General features: G+C 47.4%; 1 protein-coding gene across 1 annotated transcript in view; it reads right to left on the bottom strand.

The window, feature by feature from the left end:
- Window positions 1–17,687, bottom strand: part of COL27A1 (collagen type XXVII alpha 1 chain) — a 161,881-nt gene that overhangs the window by 14,287 nt on the left and 129,907 nt on the right. The window contains exons 38-44 of the mRNA XM_076355186.1: window positions 9,098–9,151; window positions 8,869–8,976; window positions 7,324–7,377; window positions 6,958–7,011; window positions 1,928–1,984; window positions 1,716–1,769; window positions 686–739 (exon numbers count right to left, since the gene is read on the bottom strand). Of these exons, the coding sequence (XP_076211301.1) occupies window positions 686–739; window positions 1,716–1,769; window positions 1,928–1,984; window positions 6,958–7,011; window positions 7,324–7,377; window positions 8,869–8,976; window positions 9,098–9,151 (435 nt within the window). The remainder of the gene's footprint in view (window positions 1–685; window positions 740–1,715; window positions 1,770–1,927; window positions 1,985–6,957; window positions 7,012–7,323; window positions 7,378–8,868; window positions 8,977–9,097; window positions 9,152–17,687) is intronic.

The raw sequence follows: 17,687 nt of genomic DNA, 5'->3' as shown, positions 1-17,687 counted from the left end.
TCAGAATAAACTACATCCACTGGCGAACGCAGCAGCTCTACCCATTTCTAGGCCATGTGACAGAGCACTGAGATTTTACCCCAAAATAGAATCTGTTGTTCTTCCCAGCAGCCCTACGAAGAATGGGAATTGATTCAACTTTATTTCCCAATAAAAACTACATTTAATGTGCTGCTGCACTCACAGTTGCAGTAGTCACATATACAAATTAGATGCTGCCGTGTATAGCTACGGAATAAAACGTCCTTCCCTTAAATTTGGATTTAATTTAGTCTTTCATAAATGCACTGGTTTGAGAGGAAACACCATGCGGGCAGAATAATATGGTCTCGCCTCACACTGGACCAGCTCTCACCAGCAGCATGCCAAACGTATCATTTCCAAGCAGACTCTTCCACTGTCATTGTCATCTCCCAAGATTTCTAGTCCCTCTTGGATCATTCAGAAAAGACGGTTTTGGAGACAGGCTTCTGGGAGCGCCCCCTGTTCTGTCACCCGTTTATTGGTCTCAACATGTGATTCGAAATGCCCATTCTATAGGCCTGGCTGATGGAAATGCACACATTGCATTTGACAGCTCACCACACATTCCTTACTGCAGCCCTTCCTACCTTCCTTCCTTTTTGCATCTGTTTTTCACATGCATGTGACATTGGGTAGCTTACAATAAAGCAGCATCTCTTACAGGTAAGCCTTGCTGTCCAGGTTTTCCTCTTTCTCCATCAAGCCCTTCTTGACCCTTAAATAAAAAACAGAAAGGGAACATGTGTTTGTTCTTGGGTACTTTTGTGGCAATGGGAAACAAAAATAGATGTAACATGCTGTACGGGGCAGAAGAAGATGCACATATCTGCATTCTGCTAATATAGAAATGTTGAAGCTTGCGGGTAGCGTACATGCTCCCAAGGATATGCATTGGAAAGAAATAGCTAAGAGGAACTGCTAATCACCACCTAAGCAGTAAAGAAGGCTTTCTAATGCGTCCCTAAATACACACAGCGCTAATGTAAGTGAACAGTTGGAGACTGCTGTCCTACAAAATAAGGCAGCAGCACTGCTACCCTGGTGAATTTAAACTCTTCTGTACATTACTGTAATGGGTCGCTCTGACCAACTGCTTTTGGATGGAGGTAAGACTTAGTCCATAGAGCCTTTGCAGATCAACACCAATCAGCTGGAGATGTCCTGCAAAGAGGGCATCAGGAGCACAGGGGAATAATTCATAACCCTGGTCTTGCTTTTGAGAGAAATCTCAATAAGATTTTGGAAGCTTCCAAACCTCCAAGTTAACAGAGATCTTCCCATGAAAGAGTCTACAGCCATGGGCACATCAGTCTGGAGTTTTGTCCAGCATTGACATGACCTCTCTTGTACACATCTTCCCCAGGGTATTTCCTTGATAATCACAAATACCTCTGATGAGATGGTCCCGCTCATTCTTTCAGTCTAGTGTGCTCAGGCAGGTGCACAGCATTGTGAGGTGCTGACCTGCAGGACCTACATTTGCCTTCAGCAAAATTTTTACCACTTTAGGTAAAGATATCTGAATTACTTCTTGTTTGAAACACAGCCACGTGCAGCGGTTGACAAGGGACAACAATGGGTTATGAATCGTGACTACTGGGCGAAGGGTAGACCTTCTGTGGTCTGATGCAGATTGGAAGCACTTCCCCAAGACAAACATTTCTGAATCATGTATTTGGAATAAGACTCACAGGATAACCAGGGTCTCCAGGCTCCCCTCGATCACCTCTGTCACCAACGGGGCCCTACAACAACACAATAAAGACTTAAGGTGGATGTAAACAATCTGTCATCTGCACTATCTCAATGGCTTGTGCATGTTCTACAAGTAAGGAAGCAACCCAACTAATCCATCTGCAAAAATCAGGCCAGGACTGATTAGAGAAGGGCTTTAACATCTTACTCTGTCTCCAGGTGGTCCCTGTGGGCCTTCTATCTTCCCATCATCACCTTGTTCTCCCTGTAAATAAAAATCCTATCATTAATACAGACAGCAGATTATATGGCAGATGCTTCTGTACAGACCCGATCCAGTCCTCCCATATCATGGGCTCCTAAGTCAAAGCCTCTGCTGAATTTACTAACTTTTCATCCAAAGAAAGTCTAAACAATTTTTTTTTTCCCACTTCACAGCATGGAATACACTGACTCTTCACATTGCTTTCCTGGTTTCTTTGGTGGTTGTTTCTGCCTGGTCTAACTGTGCTCCCTAAGGAGCCAGGTGCAAAGGGTTATTTTCAACAATTCCTAAAACTAAGCAAGAAGCATGTAATTATGACAGTATGGGAAATAGTTCTCTGCCTCTGAATTTTATTGCCGACAGTCAAACCAAACTCTTTAATCAAGCATTTCCCCACCCTCATTGAGTGCCTGGGCTGTCATGGGAACAAGGGTGGTCTGGGTGGGCTGCCTGGTTGTGTGCCACTATTGTGGGCTTGTCTTACAATTGATCAGGTGAGAGGGTCAGCCCCTCACACACTCGCTGTGTGAGGAGCTCCTCTCGTTGATGGGATGCTCCACAGGAAGAGCTCAGAGCTCATGGTTTGGCTGGTAGATAACATCACCCAGATTATTTATAACCGAGGTCTCTCTAAAACATCCACAGAGAGATCCCTCAAGACTTAACACAGACACTATCTTTTTTTTAATTCTGTTGTATAAGTCACTCAGGGTCATGATGTCCTATTTTCTCTGGAGTCTAGCTGAGACGGCTGTTTCTTTGCTCCCTGTAGAATACAGCTACATTCCGGCTCCTCCAGTTTTTGGCTACTTCATATCACTGAGTCTCTGGCACTCTGGCTCCTTAGGATGGACATGTCTCAGAGTTCCTTTCATGTTGCAGCTACTGGAGAGAGGAGGTCTGGGGGGTTCTGGCACAGTGGAGCTGCTGTGTTTGGAGTGCTTGGGGTGCTCCTAGAGCCTTGAACATCCAAATCTCCATAGCTGTGCAAAGCCAAGTTTTCAACACACTTCTGTAATTCTCAATGATTGCATCAGCCCTTTCTGGTGTATTTACGACTGCCTTTGACTTTCTGTCTGGGCTACTCTCATCTGTTTGAGTTGCAGCTGCTGATAGTAAGGGTGCTTGGGCAATTTCTCAGTGATCCTGCCCCTGGGAGAAGGCGTTTGGGGTGCTTTGCTGTATGTGAAGTTTGGTAATGACACACCTGGAGCAGTGAATAACCCTCAGTGAAAAAACTCAGATAGTGGAGCCAATAGCTTCTTTTCTGTAGGAACTGGGTCACGGCTTGGAATCAGGGCTGTGCCACTGCTGAGAGAGCCACGCTGACCCACACTGACTTCTCACGGGCTGAGTACCAGTATTGACATTTACAGCCTGGTAGAGCAAGGCTCAAGATTTGACAAAATCTCTTGCAGTTAACCTCAGCAGGTAGCAAAGAGCTCAGCGCATCTCTCTCCGTTACATGCTTGACGACAGTGACATATTCTTTCTCTGCTGCTGCGACATGTGTTGGATGAATGTTGCCAGTATTTCATATATACTCGCAGGTTATGGTTATACTGTCCTTAAGAGATCGTGTGCTGGGTGGGGAACTCCAGCATACTTGTCTGGGGTTTTAGGGAAGTATCATGGTAGAAGAAATATATAGGGAGAAACTGTGCCAGGATGGCTTGAGAATATAGTACTGAGCAATATGGATGGAGACATTTGGGTGGCAGAGTAGAGAGAAAGGAAAGTAACGCCTTACAGGCTCTGCCAACAGTTTCCAGCGCTACTGAACTTGCCAGTTGAAGTCAGCAGCAGAATACCTGGCAACTGGTTTGCTTTCTAGCCACTATCAAAGGAATGTAAGCTAGAAGGGAAACAAACCCACCATTTCTCAAGTCTCAGGAAAAAAAAATCCAAGTGTACGTGTGACTATGCAGAAGCCTTGGCACCGATCGCTTCTTCCCAAACAGGATGTGAACACCTTGCCATTTGGGAGTGATGAACTCAAAGAAAGCTCATAATTCTGGGGACCCTTGAAGAGCATCAAGACTCACAGACTTTCTCCCCAAAGCTGAGTTGTGGCTTTGTGTCCCCTTGAGTCTAATTCCCACCTTGTCATTTGTCTTCTGACTGAGAAAATCCTGCAGCCTGAGCAGCTCTAGGCCTGCGAGACTGAGCTCCTCCAGGACTTCCTGATGCCTCAGCTGCTCAAGAGGGAGATGAAAGGTCTGCGCTAATTCTTCGGAAAGTTGCAGTGAAAAAAAGTTAGAGTAAAGGGCAGCAAAGTAAACATGTTGGGATACAAATGGAAAATGCATGGAGAAGCGGGGAAGGCTTGTTGTTGTTGGCTCCTGTCCCAAAGTGAGATACACCAGTTTGTAATTTTTAAAAGGATCCCATCTGGACTGCTTTAAGCAGCTGCCAAGTGCAGGCGTCTGCTCTGAGCAAGGCCTCTTTGAGGAGCTGTAAATGTATTAAATGCAGTGGAGTAGCTGGCTGGTATGGCACAAGGGAGCTGGATTCCACAATAATGCCTCTCACCACGCTGCTTTCTTCTCTGGAAAAGGGAAGACCTTCCCCACCGTTATATATCCTCCTGCTTCAGCACAGCTAAGTTTACCACGTTGTTTAAAGCTCACAGAGCAGTCACGGTCCCATTTTCATTTCTTCTTCATTTCTCAGATTCAGGCTTTCATTTTCATGTTCGCATGCGTGTGCGAGGTTACAGATGTCTGGAGGGGAGGAATCTGTCTATCCTTAGGCTGGGATCCAGGCAACTCTTAGGAGGTAAGAAGGAAGGATGGATAAGAAAACTTAGATGCAAGACTTCTGTGGAGCACCTGGATGCTGCAGGAAACAGTGCTGGAGGCTCAGCACGCGATGCTGTGCTCTCCTCGTTCAGCTGGAGCTGCTCCCCAGCAAGGTGCCAGCAGGCCCGCTGACCTTCCAGGAGGACGTGAGTGAGATCCGGCTGTCAATGGTCATTAACAGATCTGACTGTTCTCAGCAGGATGCATTAGATGCTTTGGTGTCTTTGTCAGGCTTCAGCTTGAATACTTGCATGCAGAATTCATTTTGTCATCAGTGGTCCTGTGCTCTGATGGCACAAGATCTGTGCTATCTCTGAGGGAGTGCTCTTCTAGTGTCCATTTGCAGAAGAATATGTTGTTGGTGAAGGGGAGAGTGCTTCACTGAGCACTTCAGACTAATAATTTGGGGACTATTTACTACTGAAACGATGGGAGCTTTCAAGAAGATGGCAACTTTAAATATTTTAAAATAAAACAACAACCGCAATTTGAACAACAGAGATACATATCTGCACATCTCTTACTCCTTCTGCTGTAAGCCCAATGGCTGATCTTACTTTTGGTAGTCACGACTCACAACTTTTTGCCAGGATGCTCAAGTTTCAACAGTGTGACTGTGAGAAACCCCTGGCCAGGCTCTCATCTGACAATGTGCTTGGTCGCGAGCTCTCGCATTATTATCCTGGGCTGGTTGTGCTTCGTTAACACTTGCCACTTCCTGCAGGGCCACTCAGCAGAATACACCTGAGGAGGAATGCTGAAGTCTGGAAGAGCAAGAGGTGCAGCTTGGGAAGTGGATGGGGCAGCATTAGAAAGGCTGGGGGTGGAGAGGAAATTCAGCAAGGCAGTGATGGAGATGTGGAGCAGCAGGAACATCACCAGCTGTTCCTCCACGGGTGTGTTTCAGCAGCAAGAAATGAGAGGAAAAAGCAGCATGACCATTGTTCATCCCCAAAGCAAAATTTCTGAGGCATGTGAATATAATATCTTAGTGGAACACAACAGTTCGCCCTGCCCCACTGACTCCTGGCCACCAGCACGGAGATTCACTGCTGCACAAGGAGTCTCCAGGCAGAGCACAGAGAGCGGCATGACCAGGGTGTCCTGACACCCAGGAGCCTGAGCTGAAAGGACACATTCAAAGCCCCAGCAAAGACAAGCCCTTGGGATCTCTGTCTCACAAACTCTTTTTATAAGCAATGAAGCTCCTGCTTGCACACGTACAGCTGCAATCACACCTGTGTGCAGAGGGAAAGCCGAAAGCTCTCTCGGCGATGGGGAGTGGAAAATGAGACAAAAGAGTTCACGCATCTTTCCTCTTCATGGGGACCCCACGACTGACCAGTCCCAGTTACCATCACTTCCCTTCCCACACCGAGGGAGGGAGCATCGCTGCCGCTACTGAAGGCACGTGAGGGGCTCCAGCGGCATTGCGAGTACAGCCAACGCCAGCTGGGCCGTCCTCGGAGCGCGGAGCAGCCAGCTCCGCCGACAGGAAACCATTAAAGCGTGAGTCACTTCTCCAGCCTGAACTGGTTACGGCCGTGCTGACTCAGCAAAAGGGGAAAAACACAAGGGGAAAGCCGCCGTGGAAAGAGGGCTCTGACTCAGGCCAGCTGCGGTGAGGGGGCTTGTCGAGGGGTGGGAGGGCATGAGCGAGGTAAGGGGGTGGCAGGCGATGAGGAAAACGGAGCAAGGGCAATGGAGAGGAGACCAGTTCTGCCTCGCTTACAACATGCTACCGGCTGATTTAGGCGCAGATGGGCAGCTTGCTGAAGATCAGCAATTTTGTGCAGGGTGTTACTCTGACTTGATCACAGAAAGCTACTAGTCTGATTTTTTTTGGCTTGGGAATTGAGCAGAATTTCTGCAGATGCAGGAAAAATGTGTCCCCAGAACACATGCCGGCTGGCTCAGCCACCGGTGCAAGGGCACGTGGTATCTGGAAAGCATGTGCCGGTGGCACGGGTGTCCCGGCACTAACGTGCAGAAGTAAAGCTGCAGCAGGAGTTATGTAGGTGCCCGTGCTGTAGAGGAGGCAACTCTGCCTCTGCCGCAGGTAGAGGAGGAGAGCGCAGATGCATGGATGTTATGGCAGAAGGGCAATCGTCTCTACATCAGCTCAGCTTCCATGCCAACGGAAGACGAGATGGCTAAACTCTGCAAACTTACCTTTTCCCCCTTTGGCCCTGGTGGTCCAATTGGCCCTGGTGGTCCTGCATGTCCCTGTGGAGAGCAGACAGCGTGTGAGGAGACAAGAAAGAGCTGTTTGACTGAAGGTCTTCCCTGGTTTCCTGCCAGCTCTCGCAAGCCCTGTGTTGTGCATCCCAGCTTCGGAGGGACACATGGGTCATGGCAGAGATGGACCAAATGCATCTGGACAAGTCGTGATGGTGCAAATGGAGACTAGAGAAAGAACTAAACTGAACTCAAGATCAGAAATAAATCATAGTTTAAGAATGATTTCGCATCCTGGAGTGGCAGTTTTGTTGCATTTGAGAACAGATAAAAGCTGGAGGATGAAAATAAAATCCTTACCTGGTAACCCTTTAAGCCAGGTTCCCCTTGAGCACCCATCCTTCCTGGAGCACCCTGGAGAGGCAAGCACAGAAAGCACCATGAGAGTAGCCCGTGGGTATTACCCCACAAGAAGGGGATGCACTGGGCTATGCAAAGCAAAGCTCAGCACCACATGGGAGTGCGGCCACCTGTTCTCCTGGCCACCGGTGAGCTTTGCTGCAGCCATCTGAAATGCTCTTGCTTGGCTTTAACCTCCTACACGTGGAGACTGATGCTAGGAGTCCATTCTATGTCTTTGCCAGCCTGTAGCAATAGGTTCCCCACCTCATTTAGATTTGCTACCAGAAACGGCTGCATAGTGTGTGCTCTTCATCTGCCCTTCTGGACGTCTTTATATCCAAATTAGCTTTGTGCTAGGAAGTCCACCAGTGAGACCATTCTCATGCATGACCTCATCCTAAACTGTTGGGAGGAAACCTTTCAGTGTGGGTTCTGAGGCCAAGAAAGGAGTTTTCTGGGTTGTCATGAGGGCACCGCAAGAGCTGTTTATTGCATCTTTAGCAGACTGAACAAAAGGGTTTAAATCAGATCATCAGATTAAAGTGAATTGCAAACTTTCCATATAATCCCATTTACCGTGGAAGAAAGCCCTTTCCACAAGACAGAATGTTCAATCCAATAGACTGCTGCTCAGATGTTGCTTTGCTTCCCTGTGAAATAATCCATGGAGGCTTCGCCAAAGAACATGAAAGGAGGATATATGGGGAAGCCATAATTTTTAGTGCAGGAAAACACTATCAGCGAAACCGTTACTCCATCACTCATTTGCTACTGTTCTGAAACATCACCGCGATTCTCGGTTCATAAATAACTCCTGCTTTTTCACTAAGTTCTACCAAATACAGTGCAAGAAGTTTCCTTACCAGCCTGCAATGCATGAGGAGGTACTTATTACTTACTGCTGCTGTCCCAATGCATTTATCATCTCATGTGCCTAAAGCAAATTAACTTTCTTCCCTCTCCGCCATACTATTGTTGTTCTCTCTGAAAGCCTCATCTTCAGTCCTCAACTGAAACCCTTTCCCATGCTATATTTCTTCTTGCTGCAAGTGTTTTAGATAAGTAGATCAAGAGTGGGTGTAGAAACAGGGCAGAAGTCCAAGGCAGAGTTCCTTACAACAACACAGTTTGACTTGGAAGCAGCTCTTGCCATGAGTGTGCAGTCTCAAAGGGAAAGATCTTAGCAAAAAATAGCTTATCAGCTCACTCCCTTCTCAAGAAAAATCTCCAATATTTCAGCCCATCTGGGGAGCTGTGAAGAACCGCCATGATGCAACGTGAGCTGGGTTCACGGGGCACCAACACAGCCACCACTATGGAGTCTCTCCTGTGCTGCTCAGAGCAAGCGTTAAGCTGTTTTGGTCAATTAAACCCATGTAACATCATTTCACTTTCTGTGCTCTGAAGCCTCTGTTGGGCTCTCTGCTTCATTCAGGCCTGTGCCCACCACTGCTAGTCACGTTTCTGCGTGTTTTGTTCAACCATTTGCAGAGCTCTTCTCACCATAGGTCCCAGGGTACCTCGGGATCCTTTAGGGCCTTGGTTCCCCTTCGGCCCCTCCTTCCCTGGAGATCCTGTCTCGCCGAGCTGCCCCTGGTAGCCCTTGCTGCCCTGCAGAACAAAAGCACTGACATTAATGTAGGGCAAAACTGCTTCTACAGATAAATATCAAAGATGAGCAAAGAAAGGGAGATCCAGAGCAGGAGATGTTATCAACGGGAGATGCTCCTACCTTCTGGCCAGGCTTGCCCTTTTCCCCTTGTTTTCCTGGTTTCCCTTCTGGTCCCTAGGAGAGCAAAAAAAGCCGTTGGAATGGGAAAGCAAAGAAGTCCCATCCCAACCAGCCACTCCCAGGCCACTTCCCTGGTACACTCAACCCTGACAGCATCCTCACCCATCCTATCCTACCCCCACGGGAGCCAACAAGGAGGCGAGTAAGTCATGCAGGTAAGGCCACGATTCACAGGTACTACAGCCGGAGTATGGCTGAGTTTGTTCTTGAGCTGCTCCAACACATGGAGGAGAAGGAAACCTCATTGCTTAAAGGTGGAAAGATCTCTGTGCCCAGGTGACTATAGGCCAACATGGCTGAAAGGTGGTATTTTTCATCTTCAGATCACATGTCAAAGACAGGCGGGTGATGGAAAACCGCCATCTGATGTGTCCATCTGTCCTCGAGGATGCAAAAGAGGGATCTCAGAAGTGCTCCTTGAAGACAGCACCCACTGAACTGAAACATGGTACCTGCCCAGCCACTGCTACAGAAAGGGCTGAAATGTGGAAAACACATTTACCCTGGCCCCTACAAAATGGTCTGCAGACAGAGCTGCCATCTGTGCACCGCTGCTTTACAAACAGAGTTGTATCTTTCACCATCAACTATCAATACTTTTTATATAGTTTTAGGATACTGGCAGTGGAACCATTGCCTCTGCAACAATTCTCCTTATTTTTACCTGGTAAAAACAGGCAGTGGTTTCATTTTCTACCTACCTGCCATGCACAGCTTTCTGCTCACAGTCCAAAACCCTCCCTCTATTTGTATTATTATTACTGCAACACACGGAACACAGAAATCACAATATACTGATCAGGCACCTAGAAACGGAGTGGGATGCAAAACTTCAGGTGCGAGCCACAGCAATGAGAGACAGAAACGCTGGCCTGCTCTGTGCACCTAGCATGGGTGCCTCACAGGCAGCAGAACCTGCCGCCCCTCCTTGCATGCACACAGCAGAAATTAGCTGTGATGAGCAACTAAGTATAGCGCACTCTCCTTAGGGAGCCCAGGGAGTTCATTTTTTCAGTGTTTGACCCCGTTGGCTGCAAGGCAGACAACATATTTTGGATTTGACAGAAAGAAGCAAAAGTATCATTGAAGAAAATAACTCATGCTTTTTGGCAATTGTGACAAACTTTTCAACAGCATCTACACACCAGCACGGCATCTCTCCCTCTGCTCTCCCGCCTCCCAGTTAAGAAGGTATAATTTTCACCACCGTTGATGTTGCAGTCTCAGCTGAACAAAAGCAACTTCTAAAGCTAGCTGTATCGGAGGGTTTTCACTCTGATCTGAAACACGGGCCTCATAAATGCCTGCTCTTAACACAAAGGAGCAATTCAGACTTATTATAGCCCTGAAGAATTGTGCCAGTTCTTCACTTCCCCAAAGGGAATAGCTCCATTTTACCTAAGTCAAACATTTCAAGAGCCCACCTTACCAACACTATTGGAGCTTCACAAAGGCCAGGTCCCTTCTGAGGAGTACACGAATCCCGTTCTGTTGTCTCTTCCACACTGATCGGGGGTTTTGTTTGCTATTTTTTGCTTCCACTTTCCAAGAGATCACTTTTGGAATTATTTTCCCACAGACACTGAGCAGCCGCAATACACGATGAATTGTGGGTGCCAAGCCTCCAGCGTCACCCACGTGATTTACACTTTTGACAGGAGTACAGAGAAATCCTCACTAATGAAAGCACCAGCCTGGGAAATGGCCATCCCCAACCAGCTCTGCAGCTAGCTCACCACGGGACCTGGTACCAGGTCCCTCAACTTCCCCACGTATTGGTTGTGATGTGTGTAGCGAAGTAGCAATAACGCCCGCAGACCCTGTTCTGCAGCGATACCGTCATGCTTAGTGACTTGAAAATTTGGAGAGTGAATAGTGGAATCATTCACAAAAGTTTACTGTCAGAACAAGACGTGAATGAATAAAGACAGAACTGGGATTTCTAATTAGTTGCATAGTGTTTTTCCATCAGTCTCCCTGGACTGTGCACTAAGATCTTTTGGAAGCACAGGCAATAGATGCTTCTTGCAAATGGGAGAAAGCCTGTTTTAAGCTAAATCTGTTCCTGGCCCCAGTGATGGCCAAGCCCTTGATCTTCTCCAGCAGAGTCATTTTACACACTCAGATGTGCTCCTGAATTGCTGTGCTGTAACAGCTCTTGAAACAAATACTTCCACGTTACGGTTCCATCCCCAGGATGAGGATGCATTACACTGTCTGTAAAAAATGCAGACACCAGTGCATTGATGAGATGTACCCTTTTCTCATTGTGCAGGGCAGATGGACCCCATTCACAGGGGAGGTCACGAGGATCTCACAGCTACTTCAGAAGAGTTTGAAGTACAGCCTGGTTCCCCCCACCTGGATACGTCTCCCATGGAAGCAATGACTGAAACTTGCTTCTACCCTGCACTGGGAAATGTCTTTGCTTTTTGAGAAGACAGGTTCAGGTCTTAAATCTTCCCATCTGAGAAACAAAATTTCCACACTGCTCCTAAAATCTGCCAGCATTCAAGTTCATGCTTGTACCCGTAATCATGAAGTACAGATATAGGCTTAGGTCATCTGGGAGAGCGAAAAAACCAAAACATAAACCCAGCTTTGACAGTCCAAGCCCTGCTCACAAAAATAAACTGAATCCACAGAAGACTGTGCCATGTTCAAACAGGGTCTCAACTTCCTCTGGGTTCCTTCAGCTCATCTTTCCCTGTTGGTGGAGTCCGAACACAGGTATAGGCTCCAACAAACTCCCTGTACTGGCTTTTCCCCTTATAACGCATTGGCCTCATTGAGCAGGGATGTCCCTCTACTCCAGAAGGCTCTCTGGGTCCCCCAGCTGGGGTGCGGCTCCTTCTTCATTGCTGGAGAAAAAAAAATTGGCAGCATCTCCAACTCTTGTCAGTGATAGTGAGACCAGCTGTCACTCAGAAAACTCTCTTCCTTTGAGCCTCCCTCACTGTTGTTAGGTCTTGTCTGCCGGTTAAAAGCTTTTCTGGTATAAATAAATGGGTCAAACTGTGCTGGTGACACCATCAGCAGAGACGTGGCTTGGATCTTGCAGCCTGAGTGACCTCCTCGAACGGAGTAAGCTCTATCAGCAAAGGATATTTCTGTGCTCTACCAGCACACTTTCTAGGACTTTGGCCAGCAGAGCTCTGCTGGTGAGTGGGAAGCCTACCATATGTCTGATTTTCCTGGATGTGCTTTCTCCAACTGCGCAGGAATTTTGCCCAGATGAATTTAGAGGCAGTTCAACACTTGTCTGGGGTTCCCAGATATGCGATATATCTACTTGTGATGTTCCAGATGTGGTTGCTGTTTGTTGCAATCCCAGACGTTCACAGGGCACATACGCAGTGGTTTGCACAGTTCCCAGAAATCACCGCACTGTCACATGCCAGACATTACACAGGCAATAACAAGCCCAGCAACAACTTTGGTAGCCTTCAAAAAAGGTCAGATCCTTTTTCTCTCCATTCTTCTGACTCATCTGTCCAGGGATGGAAAAATCAGGGCCAGAATGGGGTGGGGTGGGGGGGAGGGGAGAAAAAAGGATAAAAATAAAATTCAGTGAGATTGTAACTTCATCCAGGGTCTCCAAAGTACATCAGGAATCTAGCATCTTTTGGTACCTCTTTCACTGCAATGTGGAGTTTCTAAGGTTTCTAGGGTTCCCACTCTCTTTAGCAGAGACAGCAATGAGGGGCAGAAAATGTACAAAAGCCTATACATAAGAATAATTAATTTCAAGTTCTTTTTGCTGGATTCAAATCAGTTGGATTAGTGTGCCAAGGCACTAAACACTTGATATTTTTATTCTCGGCATTTGTACACATTTTGTTGTATGCTTTGGGTTACCAGCTCACTGAGAAAACAATCTTCTTTCCAAGCTTCTTCTGTGAGCGGGATTATTTTTAAATGGTGATTTCTCTTTATATACTGCACTCTTCACTAAAGAAGCATATCAGTACCTCCAGAAGATGATGGTATTTGTGAGCAGGGACAGTGGAAAGCAGCCGTTTTACAAAGTCACATGCCTTCAGGTATGCCAAAATACCCAAGGAAAGCAGAAAAATTATCATCTTAGATCTATCATGTTTAAAATTTCATTGCCAGCTTCAGTAAGGACCCAATTTTATAATTTTTTTTAGTATGGCTTTAGATATTCCCCTAAGTCAAAAGTTGGGTGGTTTATTTTCCGATGCAAATTGATTAGTTTTTAAGGAAGAAAGAGGCTTTCAGCTGCTGATGGCCTTGGCAGCAAAGTCAGGTCTCTTGCATGGCACAGCAGTAACGTTAATTGGGAGCAAATAGATGAGCAGCCCAGCTTTAAATTCTTGAGACATCAACAGTTGAAATCTATGTTACGACAGCAACATCCAGAAAAACAAAATAAGGAAGTTGATTGAACTGCAGAGAGATATGCCCCAAATGGAGCCAAACAACAAACAGTGTTAAAATCCACACCCAAATTTCCCCCACATTCAGTGATGCTCTGATAAATGCACTAGATCGGGGGAAGTGGTTACCGAGACGTGACTCAATGTCCTGGTTTGACTCAAGGGGAACTGTGGCTCTTGGCACTTCAGGGGATAGATATGTTTCTGCTTTGCTTGCAGACTTACAGCACAGCACAGGAGGGAAGCTCTACAAGGGCATAGTACTGACGAGATGGCTTCCCAAAGCCTATCTCAGGCAGGTTCAGGATTACTCAGGACTGTTGTGGAACAGGAGCATATTTTCAAATTTTTTTTGGTGTCATTGAGTGGAGGTCTGAGGTCAGTCCTCCCCACCAAAAATGAGGCAGGAAGAAACAGAACCACCAGAATAAGTAAAGAAAAAAAAGTGCCAATGGTGATGGGAAAAAAAAATGGTGATAGTTTGAGGCACTGGACGTAGAAAGGGCAGAAAAGCTAAAGCAGCAATAAAGGTAGGAAGCATGAAACATAGGATGACCATGCCCATATTGTTCAGGGCCCAGCCAGCAAGCTCATTTAAAGGGAAATGAAAAAGCCCCATATCATTTCCTACTGCTCAGCAATATCTCCATATGAGAACCTCTACTTAATAAACTTTGATCGAGAGAAGCCTCCCCCCATGGAGGACAGTTCACAAGCGCTCAGGAAATTAGTGGGATTATCAGGGCCGGGCATTTGAAGACATAAATGTTTCGGATTTATAAGAAACACATTTCATAATCACTCTGCCTAGCAGTAGTTTGGAAGAGGAGGAGACAGGGCAGCAGCTCCTGAATGAGTATGGGGAAAGAAGAAAGACTCAACTGTTCTCGAGAAGAAAGACCTGATTGTACTGTGAGGTTCAGAGGGCTTCAGTGGGATCACTGGGAAGTAATGGGCTCTTGGCCTGCTACTGGAAACCCGAGTGGTGAGTGCAGGTAGAGCTGGCTGGCTGAATTCAAAGAAAAAGTGAGATGGGGAAATCCTATAAAAAGATCTCGGATGGAAAGACTACAGCTAGCGTCCCTATGACTTTCCTTTCAGCGGAGTTCCTCAGCTTCAGTTGTGGAATCCAAACCGAAATCTCGTATCCCAAACTCTCTGCTTTAGCGCAAATTCTTATCTGCATGCAGATGTTGCTCTGAAATATGCCACTTTTGGTTTTGTGGATGAGGAGGTCTATTTAACTTGGTTTTTCTAAGCAGTCACAGTGTAAAGCAGCAAAGAGAATCATGTACAGAGCAGTACTGTGTGCTCTGAGCTGGTCTGGTTTGGTCCGATAGCCCTGAACTGCCACTAATTTGTTGTTTCTGGGAAAATCCCATTTTCTCCCCTCTTTGCCTCTATTTCCTCATCTCTAAGGAAGCACAGGAGACAAAAGTGCCATCAAAAGGCTTGATGGGTGGGTGGGAAGTGCAGGAAAAGTGCAAGCCCTCATCCCCACTGAGCTGTGAAGCTTTCATACACGATGACACCAAAATGCTCCAAAGAATTAGCCGGTGTTGGAAGCTGGCAAGTGGGAAGAAAGGAATAGACAGAGCACTTGGGCAGTATAACTCCGATTTACACTAACGAGCACTACTTGTGCTCTTTTTTTCCTCCCCCAAACACTAAGAGTTAATATCTTCCTTTTGAAGGACACAGATGCCCTGGGGTTGTGGAAGAGGAGGGGAATGAAATCCTCTCTTGCAATAAGGAGGAGAATCTTGGAGTAACTGCACAAAAAGTGCGTCTCCTTCGTCTGAGTCAGGAAAGAAACCATGCCAAGTCAATGGGATTTATTTCAAACTCTGGCTCATTTCGACTCCTATTAACTCTAAACGAAGACCAGCTGGGATCAGCCTGCCTTCCCGAGCAGCAGAGAGACCAGGCAGAGCTGGCCGACTCACTGCAAGGGCGAATGGCCCCTCGGCTGCAGGAGAGCAACCTCGCTCTCTGCAAGCAGCGGTTCCCCGGGGATTGGGAGAGCTCTGTGATTCCCTGCGGGATTCCCAGGGCTCACAGGCAACCCTGGTCCACTCCAAAGGTTTCAATGAATCTGGTGGGCTGAGTCACAGATACCAGAATAGCAGACAAGGGGGAACCCCCCCCCCCCCAATAAAATCTCCCAAACAACAAAATCCAGCATGTACCTCTCCGTAAAATGGGACGTTTAGACTTCCACAGAAGAGGCTGAACCTGGGGCCATCAGCTATGCACTGATTATTAAAGCAAAAGAAGGAGAAGCTGATTGCAGCTAAGGTAAGAGTTGCCCAGGGATGACAACGTTGCTTCTAGAAGGGGAAGGAGAGAGACCTGTGGACTGCAGCTATGCGGAGAGGCACTTGCCCTGACCCTTGCTCTCACCCTATTCAAAGCAAAGAGTTTAAGCGTGTTTGGCTACATTCCTGAGCAACTTTATTCGCCTTTGATTTTTGATGCAAGGCAAATACCTGCTTATGGCTTTGCTGGATATTGGTCCGTATGAGTTATGATACTCCAAGGCTGTTACACAATGACGCACCACGGCCAAGTGCAAGCATCGTCAGCTACAGAAATTGGACTCCAGTATAGGAACTGGCCCTGCTGATGTACCAGCTACTGGAAAGGACAAGCTGTAGGGCAGGAGAAGTATGTCCTGTTATGTCCCCTCCTCCCGTGTGGAAGGGGTAGCTGTGGCTTGGGATGTGGGTCATGCACAAGCCCAGGAGACATTCAGCTCTGTAGCAAAGGACCCGTGCCCCTTGGACGAACACAGCTGTCTCAGGAAACATCTACTGAGATGTGTCTGGCCCGTGGGCCAATACAGCCCGTACCGAGCCACTGCACAGGGCACAGGAGAGGGGCTGGGGAGCTCCCGGTCCCCCTCTGCCTCTGCCACCGACCGACCTCCTGCATGTCCCCGGCCAAGTCACTTTGTGCCTCTACTGCTAATGCGTTGTTCAAGGGCAAGATTAGGAGTAACAATACTCATTTCCTAGATTAAGGGCGTGAGGAGCTCGCTGTTACCACTGACACACTGCCGGGGCTGTCACAGCCCTCCCCGGCACACTGAACCCAGTATTCTCCATTCCTTCCATTGCTCAGTTGGAGGGTAACCCCACGCCCTCCAGTTGAGGGAGTTTAAGAAACTTCTTTCAAGTAAGAGCTCTACAGACAGCTGATAGACCAGTGCACAAAACCCAGCTGTTCCAGGAAACAACAGCTCAGCACATTATCAAAAAAAGCATAGATTCCTGCATGGACAGCAGAGATTAAAACCAGAAGTGACTCCAGGATTGTCCTTCGGCAGCCTCAGTGTTTTCAGGGAGCTGAATGCCATGTAAGTGATGTGACGCTGCCAGCTGTCGCTGAGCTCATGTGTTCAGAGTGAATGGCTGGATTCAGTGACAGCAGAGCAAGGCGCTTTGTTGCAGAAAATCTTTGAATCATGTTTTCAGTGGCAGGAAACAGAAAAGAACAAAGAGCAAAAAACCACTCTGGGACAAATTCTGCTGTAAGTGATGTTTGGACAACTTTCTTATTATAAGAGAGCAGTGTGTCGGATGGGAATGAGCTCCTGCTCCACCCTGGCATTACAGAGCCCAGAAACCAGCCCCATCTCAGCTGTGACCATAGCGTGCCATTTCTGGAGCGACTCTGCTAGCTCAGAGCAGAAGGTCCATCCTGGCCAGCAAGTTCTCCTTCCACTTCAGGACTGTAGCCTGTAGATGATGGAGAAACAAGAACACGATGGGAAGGATGCTGTCCTCAGGACACCACCCAACGTTGCGTGTGGAGTTGCTGCCGCTCTGGGGAGCGACGTGGCTGAGACCACAGCCCTGTTCACCCAGCGCTCTGTACTGGGCTGGATAGTGGCTTTATCCTTTTCAAAGCACTGTGAGTTCTGTCAAAAAACCTTCTCAGGTCTCCACCCCATCTCAGCTCTGTCACTCTACCTTCTTGGAGACCAAACAAAAGGACTTTGGACCTTGTTGCATCAGAGCAAAAGGACCTACCAGCCCTTAGAGCTCTTTTGGTCTGCTGGTGCACATCTGCACCGTGCAGCAGGGCCGGCACAGGCAGCCAGATCTTCTCTGATGTAATCATTTATG

Source organism: Aptenodytes patagonicus, chromosome 18, assembly GCF_965638725.1.
Source record: "Aptenodytes patagonicus chromosome 18, bAptPat1.pri.cur, whole genome shotgun sequence".
NCBI classification, from domain to species: domain Eukaryota; kingdom Metazoa; phylum Chordata; class Aves; order Sphenisciformes; family Spheniscidae; genus Aptenodytes; species Aptenodytes patagonicus.
Note: the sequence above shows the minus strand (reverse complement) of the source record. Positions and strands in the feature narration are given on the sequence as shown.